General features: G+C 41.9%; 1 protein-coding gene across 1 annotated transcript in view; it reads left to right on the top strand.

Annotated features, from left to right (window-relative positions):
• LOC129700797 (AP-1 complex subunit mu-1-like) overlaps window positions 1–12,319 on the top strand; it is a 43,162-nt gene that overhangs the window by 24,529 nt on the left and 6,314 nt on the right. Inside the window, exons 5-9 of the mRNA XM_055641497.1 lie at window positions 137–284; window positions 4,126–4,252; window positions 7,490–7,632; window positions 8,948–9,019; window positions 11,214–11,372. Of these exons, the coding sequence (XP_055497472.1) occupies window positions 137–284; window positions 4,126–4,252; window positions 7,490–7,632; window positions 8,948–9,019; window positions 11,214–11,372 (649 nt within the window). The remainder of the gene's footprint in view (window positions 1–136; window positions 285–4,125; window positions 4,253–7,489; window positions 7,633–8,947; window positions 9,020–11,213; window positions 11,373–12,319) is intronic.

The raw sequence follows: 12,319 nt of genomic DNA, 5'->3' as shown, positions 1-12,319 counted from the left end.
TATATGGTGAGATGCGTTGCTATGCCTCAGGAACATTACATTAATTCCTGTGGCAAAAATGTCTCCTGATCGTACTTGAAGTGAATTCCATTGCACATTTAATGCCTTCTTGTTATTTCGAACGCTCGACTTTCAGGTACATCATTCAACAGGGGCACAAGCTGGAAATCGGAGCACCACGCCCCCCTGCTACCCTTACTAACGCTGTGTCCTGGAGATCAGAGGGTATTAAATACAGAAAAAATGAGGTGTTCATTGATCTGATCGAATCTGTCAACTTAATGGTGAGCAGCTGCGACTACAACCGTGACATCCTGTCAAACCCATTATTTAATTTAAACATTGCACTTCTAGCATTTAGAACGAGAGAGAGACCTGCATTAAAGCAGCCTGGTAGAAATGCTGCAGTAAACAGCCTCTTTATCTGGGAGTTATTATTTATGTTCTATCTTTTCTCCATGATGTCCATTTCATTTTTGGTCTTGAATGGTGTTGCCACAGTTTGAGTTAGTTTACGAATTTTTGTTGAGACAATAGACAATGGGTGCAGGAGTAGGCCATTCGGCCCTTTGAGCAGCAGCATTCACTGTGATCATGGCTGATCATCCCCAATCAGTACCCTGTCCCTGCCTTCTCCCCATATCCCTTGACTCCACTATCTTTGAGAGCTCTATCTAACTACAAGAGCTACAAGAGACTGCAGATGCTAGAATCCTGAGCTAAACACAAAGTACTAGAGGAACTCAGTAGGTCAGGCAGCATTTATGGAGGGAATGGGTTAAGTGCAGGTAGACAGGTGATGGTCTTGGCATCATATTCAGCATTGATATTATGGGCTGAATGGCCTGTTCTTGTGCTGTACAGTTCTACATTCAAAGTTCTATGGAATGGACAGATGACATTTAGGGTCGGGATACATCTTCGGACTTTTGAAGGAGGGTCTTAAAGAAACATATAAAATTCTTATGGGATTGAACAGGCTAGATGCACGAAAGATGGGGGTGTCTAGAATTAAGGGCGGCATGGTGGCGCAGCGGTAGAGCTGCTGCCTCACACGCATGCAGCGCCGGAGACCCGGGTTCAATCCCGACTTCGGGTACTGTCTGTACGGAGTTTGTACATTCTCCGCGTGACCTGCGTGAGTTTTACATAGAAACATAGAAAATAGATGCAGGAGTAGGCCATTCGGCCTTTCGATATGATCATGGCTGATCATCCAACTCAGTATCCTGTACCTGCCTTCTCTCCCTTTAGTCACAAGGGCCACATCTAACTCCCTCTTAAATATAGCCAATGAACTGGCCTCAACTACCTTCTGTGGCAGAGAGTTCCTAAAAGATTTCCCCCTTATCCTTAAACTGTGACCCCTTGTTCTGGACTTCCCCAACATCGGGAACAATCTTCCCGCATCTAGCCTGTCCAACCTCTTAAGAATTTTGCACGTTTCTATAAGATCCCCCCTCAATCTTCTAAATTCTAGCGAGTACAAGCCGAGTCTATCCAGTCTTTCTTCATATGAAAGTCCAGACATCCCAGGAATCAGTCTGGTGAACCTTCTCTGTACTCCCTCTATGGCAAGACTGTTTTTCCTCAGCATTGGAGACCAAAACTGTATGCAATACTCCAGGTGTGGTCTCACCAAGACCCTGTACAATTGCAGTAGAACCTCCCTGCTCCTATACTCTATACTCAAAAAGTTTTCTCCGAGATCTTCGGTTTCGAGATCTGCGGGGATCACTGGTCAGCACAGACATGGTAGGCCGAAGGGCCTGTTTCCACGCTGTATCTCTAAACTAAAAACTAAACAAAACCAGGGGTCACAGTTTAAGAATAAGGGGTGGGCCCTTTAGGACTGAGATGAGGAAAAATGTTTTCCAGAGAGTTGTAAATCTGTAGAATTCTCTGCACTAGAAGTCAGTGGAGGCCAATTCACTGGATGTATTCAAGAAAGAGTTAGATTTAGCTCTTGGGGCTAACAGAATCAAGGAATATGGGGGAAAGCAGAAACTGGGGTACTGATTTTGGATGATCAGCCATCATATTGAATGGCAGTGCTGGCTCGAAGGGCCGAATGGCCTACTCCTGCACCTATTTTCTATGTTTCTATAGTCCTAACCCCGAAACACCTGCCATCTGTTCCGACCCAAAATGCTACCTGGCATGCTTAGTTCCTCTTGTATTTTGTGTTTTGTTATGAATTCTTGCTGGTTGACCAAGCATATGTGCATGTGTTAATGACTCGAGTGCTATATAAACTGTACATGCATAACAACGTTTAAATTGAAATGACATTGAAGAGCTTAAGAATTCCCCCTTCCTCTGCACAACCCACTTAAAGAACAGACGGAAACCAGGATAAAATAATTGAGGCATTATAAACATTATAAACACGTTGTCAGGTTCAATGGCAACGGTTAACCAGTAAATGTTCTGTTATAAATGATATGAGTGCCTCACTACAGATATAAAATGATACAAACTGGAGGCCATTCAGACCATTGTGGTCCTGCTAGCTCCTTCGTAAATCTATCCTTAACCTCATATCCCAAGTTGTACCCTCACAGCCTGCACTTAATTCCTCTTTCAGTATTTATCAAATTCTGGTTTAAAATATACCTTTAAGTCTACTTCCATCATGCTTTCTGTATAGTGGATATCCGGCCTGGATAGAGTGGATGAGGAGAGGACCTTTCCATTAGGGCCAGAGGCCACACCCTCAGAATAAAAGGACGTCCCTTTAGAAAGGAGATGAGAAGGAATTTCTTTAGTCGGAGGGTAGTGGATCCATGAATTCTTTGCCACAGATGGTTGTGGAGGCCAAGTCAAGGATATTTTTAAGACAGAGATTGATAGATTCTTGATTAGTACATATGTCAGGGGTTTTGGGGGAGAAGACAGGAGAATGGGCCTTAGAGGTAGAAATACATCAGCCATGGTTGTATGGAGGAGTAGACTTGATGGGCCGAATGGCCTAATTCTGCTCCTATAACTTATGAACTTTCAGGTCATCCATTCTAGCTTTTACCAACACTGCATTAAAGATGCTGCTGATATTAAATAGTTTCTCCTGAATAATTGTAGCAACATTTCCCCTGTGTGTCAATGCAAGCCGACTACTGTTAGAGTTGACTCGTGTTTGAACCAGAGCCTAGCCCTGTGATTTAAACCAAATAATTGTAATCTTAACTCAAATGCACAAGGGGCCCAAAAATCTAATAAGTCAGTGAGTTTGGTGAACGAGAGTCATATACATACAAATGAGCATGTGGTGGTAAATCATGCAAAGTCTTGGGAAGGACACAATGATTAGGAGGAGAGTGTGTGGTTTTGGCCTTCATTCCATAGGAAATATATTGGGGAAAAATACAGAAGAGATTCACGCGGACACAGCTTTAATAGAGAGTAGAAATGTGTAGCTAACCACATCGTGTCTGGCTGTGTGTGTTAGGGGAAGGGGTGGATTCAGGATATATGCTTGTTCTTGGATGCATGCACCTGAGTTCGTCCAGCAGTTTTGTGATTTGTTATGAATTCTTGCTGGTTGACCAAGCATATGGGCATCTGTTAATGACTCAAGAGCTATATAAACTGTACATGCATAACTACATTTAAAAAGTTGAAGAGGTAAAAAATGTTCCCTTCCTCCAAACAACACAATTAACATGCACCTACAAAGGACATGCGTTTAACCAAATATGTGTAGTCACACAAAATTTACACTCAGGAATGCGCGTGCACACAGACACACACATACACACATTCAGCTGCATGCATGTTCTTGCATGCGTGCACCTGGGTGTGTGTGGTGTATGAATATGTGTGTATTCTTGAATGTAAATTTGTGTGCAAATGCATATGTGGGTTATATGCGTTTTGTTGTGTGTGCATGCATGCTTATTTACATGTATGTGCTTATTTGTGTGCATTGCAGCTAAAATACAGCTTTTGTGTATGAATGAGTGGGTGTAAGTGTATTTGTGCACGTGTGTATAATCCTATGCGTCTGCATGTGTATGTGGTCACATATGTGCGTGCATGCATGTGTGTGTGTGTCTATTGGCATGAAGTGCTACTGATTTTCGGCATGCTGAGTGCTGCTTGCTTCAATGTTTCCTGTTTCTCCAGGTGAGTGCAAATGGCAACGTCCTGAAAAGTGAGATTGTTGGAAATGTAAAGCTGAAGGTTGTACTCTCAGGAATGCCAGAACTACGACTCGGACTCAATGATAAGGTTCTGTTTGAGATCTCTGGAAGTAAGTAGATATGGACACACAAGCAAATGCAATAGGAACAGCAACGGTCCACTTACTCATCAAGTATCTAACTGCACCTACTTTAAAGTATTAAAAGACTCTCATTGCTCTTTGAAGAAGAATTCCAAAGACCATGAGAAATAATTTTGCCTCATTTCCATTCTAAGTGACCATTCCCTTATTTTTTGCAAAGGATGCCTTGTCCTTGATTCTTCCACACAACAATATCCTCTCAATATTCATCCTGCTAAAATCTCTCAGGACTTTATATGTTTCAAATGTCTTCTCACTCTTAAACACAGTCCCATCCAATCATTAATCTGGTAATCCTTCTCTGAGCTACTTTCAATTTTAAACAAGGGATCTTTATTGTACAGAGTACTCCAGATGAAATCTTACTAGTTTAGTTTAGGGATACAGAGCGGAAATAGGTCCTTTGGCCCACTGACCAGTGATCCTCGAACACCATCACTAGCTTACACAATAGGGATGGTTTATAACTTTCTCCGAAGCTAATGGTCCTACAAACCTGTACGTCTTTGGAGTGTGGGAGGAAATCCGAGCACTCTGGGTAAACGTACAAACTCCGTACAGGCAACACCCATAGTCAGGATGGAACCCGGGTCTCTGGTGCTGTAAGACAGCAACTCCACCACTGTGCCAGCCTGCCATCCCACTAATGTCTGAAGCATAACCTCCCTATTTTAGTAATCGGTTACCCTCGTAATACATTATAACATCCTGTTAGCTTTCCAAATTACTCTCTGCATCAACATGCCATGAATGAATCATGTACCCAGATCTCTCAGTAATCTTTCTTTATTCTGTGGAAAAGCTTATTTCTAACTGTTATTCCTAACTGTCACTGTATGTTGTTGTCACTTGCGGGCAGAGAACCAAGGAAAATTCCTTCTTTGTGAATACTTGGCCAATAAACTTGTACATTCATTCATGTAATCATTCATTCATTCATTCATTCATTCATTCATTCATCCATCCATTCATTCATTCATTCATTCATTCATTCATTCATTCATTCATTCATTCATACATTCATTCATTCATCATTCATTCATCATTCATTCAAAAGCTTCCCTTATTTTACCTCCCAAAATGGCCAATTTCACCATTTCCCAATTGTTTTCCACTTATTGTATGTTTGGCTTAAGCAATCCATCACCATGTCAACAGTTAAAGAATAACTGAGCTTGGGAATGCATAACCAAAAAGCAAAGAAAAAAATGCAGATCCTCGAAAAGGAAAAAAAGGAAAAAAAAAATCTAGAAATATATACTGATTTCTAACCTTTACAGTTCTGATGAAATGTTTTCAACCTAAAACGTCAGCACTTTTTCCCTCCCCATGGATGCTGCCTAACCTGCTGAGAATTTTGTGGGAAAAGTTCAGACGCACAGATGTGAATTGCATCTGCCAGTATCCAGTCCAATTTCACAATCAGTCAACACAGGTAGATAGGATGGTAACAAAGTGACTTGCCTTTAGAGGTCGAGGCATTGAGCCTAAACGTTGACAAGTCCTGTTGCAGCTTTAGAAAGCTTTTATGTTAGGTCATATTTGGAGTGACGTGTGCACTTTTTGTCACCACGTTTCAGAAAAGATGCGAAGGCTTTGGAGAGGTTGTAGGAGATGTTCGCCCAGGATGTTGTCTTGATCAAAGAGTATTATCAATGAGGAGAGGTTACACAAGCTTGGATTATTTGCTCTGGTGTTTCCGATGCTGAGGGGTGGCCTGATAGAAGTATGTAAACTTATGAGAGGCACAGACAGGATAGCTGGACATTGTCTTTTCCGTAGGTTGGAAACATTCGTTGTTCGGCATGGACTTGTAGGGCCGAGATGGCCTGTTTCCGTGCTGTAATTGTTATATGGTTATATGGTTATTAAATACTGGAGGACATACTGATAAGAGGGGAAAAGTTGAAAGCAGACTTATAAAGGAAGAATTTTACACAGAAATTGGTCTGAGCTGGAAAACATTGCCAAGGGAAATGGTGAACATGGAAACAACAATAATTTTAGACAGGCACATGAACAGGCTGGGAATGGGGAGGATGGAGGTCATGTGCATGCAAATTTGAATTGTTTAAATTGGCATCATGGCCAACACAGACATCATGGGCTGAATGGCCTCTTCCATTGTGGTACTGCTTTATGCTCTACGATACTTAGTACAATTTCACCTGGAATTATGTACTGAGTATTTACTTCTCGTGAAATCAGGAGTGGATGGAGATGATTCTTTTCCAGCCCTAATTAAGCCGATTTCTAGCCATTCTCTCACAAAGGATGAGAACCTTTGAGAGGCATTCTCTGCCTACCTCAGGAGTTGTGGGTGTGGACTATGTAAGGCAAGGCTGAGGTAGATTGTTTTTTGACTTGAAAAGAAACCAACATCCATGGGAAACAGGAAGGAAAGGAAGGTTGAGACCAAATCAGACTAATCATGATCTGAGTAAGTGATGGAGCAAGCTCTACAGCTTTATCGCCCACCACTGCAATTTGTCATGTTGGCAATTTTGTTTTTGGATTACTTTATACCACTTGGGATCAACATCATGGCTCAACATAACACTTGATGAGCATTTGACCCCACTGGACCTCCACTCGCTGGAGTATAGAAGGATGAGGGGAGAGCCTCATTGAATTTACCAATTAGTGAAAGGCTTGGATAGAGTAGATGTGGAGAGGATGTTTCCACTAGTGGGAAAGTCTAAGACTAGAGGTGGTAGCCGCAGAATTAAAGGATGTTTCTCTAGGAAGGAAATGAGGGGAGGAATCTGTGGAATTCATTGCCACAGACGACCATGGAGGCCAAATCAATGGATATTTTTAAGGTTAAGATCGATGTCAGAGATATGGAGAGAAGGCAGGAGAATGGGGTTAGGAGGGAGAGGTAGATCAGCCATGATTGAATGTCGTAGTAGACTTGATGGGCCGAGTGGCCAAATTCTGCTCTTACGACGTATGAACATTAACATAAAATGCTGATTGAAGACTGCACGTGCTCTAGGAACAAAATAATTCAGCTCAGTTTCTCTCAGACACTGATCTAATGTGGGATCATTATGAAGAAGGAGCTTTGTTCAGCATGAAGCTGCAACAGTGACCATTCCCCATTTCACTAGCAGGAATTTTGGCTCCTCAATTACTTTGTTTCACAAAGGCTTTAGCTCAGCGTCTCCAACTAACAGCATGCTTCTTTTTTATTCACATTAGGGGACAAGAGTAAATCCGTGGAACTGGAGGATGTAAAGTTTCATCAGTGTGTCCGCCTATCCCGCTTTGAAAACGATCGGACTATATCCTTCATCCCTCCTGACGGAGAGTTTGAACTCATGTCCTACCGGCTTTATACTCAGGTGCGTAACATGCCCAGAGTAGCTCCAGGGTAAATGTACAGTCGGGCACGAAACATATTCAGAATTTACCTCTGTCATTAAGAATACAGCACACAGCTCGCAACTCTCAGTCTGAAGAAGGGTCTCGACCCAAAATGTCACCTGTTCCTTTTCTCCAGAGAAGCTGCCCGTCTCGCGGAGTTACTCTGACATTTTGTGTCTATACGCAGCTGATGAATATGTACATGCAGAGGCTGAGTTCCAAGCTGTTGTCAATTCATTCACCATAGCATACAATAGACTCCAAATTTGTATAATAGATATATTGAACTCCGAGTGCCTTCAGGGCAGAAAATACCTAGATTTCCTGAAAAACTACAGCATCCGCACTGTCTTATAGAATCCCTGGACTTTGACCACTTAAACTGGAGAAGGAACATCCAAGATCACACTGATAACCTTGGGTATCTTAGTGTATAACCTGATTAAAAATGCCTGAATGAGCACAAAACGTTCCAGCCAACACACCTAACCACCACATGAAGCACCTACTACCTGTCCTGTGTAGGGTCTATAGAACCCACATGGGAAATAGCCATCCTTGAGGCCAGCAGACTGTCCAGAGCAAGATGAGACTGAAGTATTTATGTAGCACTTGAGTATTTTACATGTTCAGAAGTAGTAATGCCAAATGTACGCTCATCTACATGATAAATCCATAAGGTAGACAAAAATGCTGGAGAAACTCAGCAGGTGCGGCAGCATCTCTGGAGCGAAGGAAATAGGCAACGTTAGGAAATAGGCAAATCCATAAGTTTAGTTTATAAATACACCATGGAAACATCCCCACACACTAATGCAATCCTACAAACACTAGGGATAATTTACAATAACACCAAACCAATTAATCAATTAATTAATTAATTAATTAACGTCCATTCAATTAACCTACAAACCAGTATGTCTTTGGAATGTGGGAGGAAACCGGAGATCTTAGAGAAAACCCACACAGGTCATGAGGAGAATGTATAAATCCTGTACAGGCAGCATCGAACCCGAGTCTCTGGCGCTGTAAGGCTGCAACTCAACCTGGCAAAGTAGGAGATAATGGGCAAAGCATTGGCAAGATAATACATGCATATATCTACACACTGCTTTGGCAGTGGCACTGGCCAGCTATTGAAATTGAAGCTCCCATTGAGATATCTGTACTTTCAGAATGGAAATATGTTTTGTATATTTCTCCGTTTTCTCATTCATTGTTATTAGTGAACTTTGTAGTTATCATTATAAATTGCCACACGCATAGGTATTGTTGCAATGACTTGTTTTGCAGGTAAAACCCTTGATTTGGATAGAGTCAGCAATTGAGAAACACTCACACAGTCGGGTAGAGATTATGGTAAAGGTAAGAGTGGAACCACAACTAAGATTATAATGTTGTTATCGGAGCATTATTAAGTTTCTCCGTAGAGCTGGTTCTTGGTGGTCACATCTGAAGGGCCATATCTCCCTATGAGGATGTGGGTCCCATTAATTTTGTTTTGGTACGAAGTTTGTGCCTTTGTCTCTATTCCTAGCTTTCTCCCCTTCCACTATCCCATTCCAATCCCAGGGTTTCATCCCTTAGTTCCTAATAGAAATAGCCAAACTGTTACGGTGGCTCCACAAATCCCAGCAAAGAGAACCGAGTGTGATTTAAGAACACAAATGCAAAACAAGAACCAGCACTAAAAGGAGGTTGTCCTTCCTCTCAATCCTATTTGGCCATTCAATTGCTTGCCCGAGTCACCTTCTGAGGCACTGGGAGTCCAGAAGCAGGTGCCACAGTTTAACAATAAGTGCGAGGCCATTTAGGATGGAGATGAGGAAAACCTTTTTCACCCAGAGAGCTGTGAATCTGTGGAATTCACTGCCTCAGAAGGCAGTGGAGGCCAATTCTCTGGATGCTTTCAAGAGAGAGTTAGATTGTGCTCTTAAAGATAGCGGAGTCAGGGGATATGGTGAGAAGGCAGGAACGGGGTATTGAATGTGGATGATCAGCAATGATCACAGTGAATGGCGGTGCTGGCTCGAAGGACTGAATGGCCTACTCCTGCACCTATTGTCTATTGTCTTTTGTCAGTGGGACAGGCAACATCTCTGGAGAAAATGGATAGGTCTTCCTTACTGATATGCCCATTCGTAAAATGTTGTCTTACTAGACTTAATGCTACCAATATGGAGAACTGTGTTGATAAATATCCCACTCTTCCCAAACCTGTTATTTAGTTCACCAAATCAACATCCCACTTTCTACAACACTGACCATGTAGTCCAATCCTATTCTCACCCTGTATGCTTTATGCCATCAATGTAATTCTATTTGTGAAGAAAAATAGTACCATAGGAATATATTGTTTAAGAAGGAACTGCAGATGCTGGAACAATCGAAGGAAGACAAAAATGCTGGAGAAACTCAGCGGGTGAGGCAGCATCTATGGAGCGAAGGAATGGGTGATGTTTCGGGTCAAGGCTCTTCTTTAGACTGAAGGGTCTCGACCCGGAATGTCACAATTCCTTCGCTCCATAGATGCTGCCTCACCCGCTGAGTTTCTCCAGCATTTTTGTCTACCTACCATAGGAATATAGTTATGGTATCCCTTCTTAGGAAACTTAAAAGAATATTGGCCTTAACTATTTTCCTGTATGCTAAACACTAGCATGTTTATAGGAATAGTCAGGACTACAGTCTGTATTTCACATCAAGAGAGGGTGAGAAGCCAATGCAAATATGCTTGTGCACAGGGAAATAAAATAATTGAGTAAGAGATGGAATGTAGCAGACCTGAAGGTCAAAGAGTAACACCCAGTATTCTTGTTGGTCCACTGTAATTAAATCGATGGTGAACAGGAGAAAAATACCAGGCTGTGATGGAACACACAGTATCTTGGCTGTTGGGCATATTTCTTGAATTGTGACTATTTCCCAAGAAGAAAATAAGATAGCCTATTGAGCAAGTTAGCATTTAGGAATAGCATTTATGCAAATGGATCTAAGTCGGGAATGGAGGGTGTTTACTTATATCCAAAGTATATCCGTATATCGGGCTTTATAATTTCAATATACCAAATGTTATTGAGTTTATACCAAAGCTGAAGCAGCAATACCTGTGATTCTCAAGTTAAATATATCAATTTACTGTGCATGTTCAAAAATGGTGTAATATATTTAAGGTAAATCTTTTTATTTAAATTATTGTTCATTTTGTTCTGTGTGTGTGTGCACATGTGCATGCACGCGTTGTGACTGTCTGGGTGTGTGTGTGTGTGTGTGTGCGGGCCTGTGTGTGTGTCTGGGTGTGTATGTGTGCGCGCATTGTGACTGTGTGTGTGTGTGTGTGTGTGTGTGTGTGTGTGTGTTGTGTGTGTGTGTGTGTGTTTGTGTGTGTGTGTGTGTGTGTGTGTGTGTGTGTGTATCTGGGTACATTTTAAATGTGAAGATTCTTATTAATCCTCCACATTTTTGTTGACTGTGTTCTTGCCACATATCCATTATTTCTGCTTGTTTGCTTGTTACCTTAATTTTCATAACTCTAACTCCTACACTTATTCAAATTCAGGCCAAGAGTCAGTTTAAGCACCGTTCTACAGCGAACAACGTCGAGATTTTTGTGCCAGTTCCCAGTGACGCAGACTCACCAAAATTCAAGACTAGCACCGGCACTGCGAAGTGGCTGCCAGAGAAGAATGTTGTTATCTGGTCAATCAAGTCTTTCCCTGTGAGTAACGTGGATGATTCAAAATAATGGCAGCACAATGGTGCAGCAGACCAGAACTGTAGGGGTGTCCAACCCTTGCCCACTGCTGAGGTTAGACTGGGATAAGTAATGCAATAAAAGCCTCTCATGCATTAGGTTAGGCAGTCCATGCATGCATTAGATTTGGTGAAATTCTTTGGATAGACTATTCAGTGACTACAACTTGGCTAATTTACTTTCATTATTCATGAAATGTCATTTTCTGAATTATTTGAATTATCGATTCTGCAGTTGGAAAATAGTTATTTAATTTAAAACATAATTTCAGTGTTTAATTTTATGTCTATCCTGGGATGTTCCAAACCATCTTATATCCAATGAAGTACGTATATCTGAAGGCCAGTCCCTATAGTATTAAATGCAATGTGGCTGTCAATTTGCATCTAGAATCCACAATACAAACAATACATGATTACAATCGAGCCATTTACAGTGTATAGATACATGCTAAGGGAATAACATTTAATGCAAGGTAAAGCCAGCAAAGTCCGATCAAGGATAGTCCGAGGATCACCAATGAGGTAGATAGCAGTTCAGGACTGCACAATGAGATGCCGATTACCCTACATGTCTTTGGGATGTGGGTGGAAACCAGTGAATCTGGAGGAAACCCACATGGTCTCAGTGAGAAGGTGCAAACTCTACACAGCCAACACCTGAGGTCAGGATTAAACCAAGGTCTCTGGTGCAGTGAGGCAGCAGCTCTACCAGCTGTGTCACTGTGCCGCCTCCGGGGTCAGTTGTGGCTTCAGCTTAATGTCTCGTCCAAGAAACACCACCAACTATGCACGGGTGCCTCACCACTGCATCGGAGTGTCAGTCTAGGTGTTTGTGCTGAAGAACTTCCACTCCAGTAGTGCTTTCAATAGGTCTAATGATCAAGTTGAATATGTATTCCAAATTTGGCA

This window comes from Leucoraja erinacea, chromosome 10 (assembly GCF_028641065.1).
Source record: "Leucoraja erinacea ecotype New England chromosome 10, Leri_hhj_1, whole genome shotgun sequence".
Lineage (NCBI taxonomy): Eukaryota > Metazoa > Chordata > Chondrichthyes > Rajiformes > Rajidae > Leucoraja > Leucoraja erinaceus.
The sequence above is the reverse complement of the archived record's forward strand: the minus strand, read 5'-3'. Positions and strand labels throughout refer to the sequence as shown.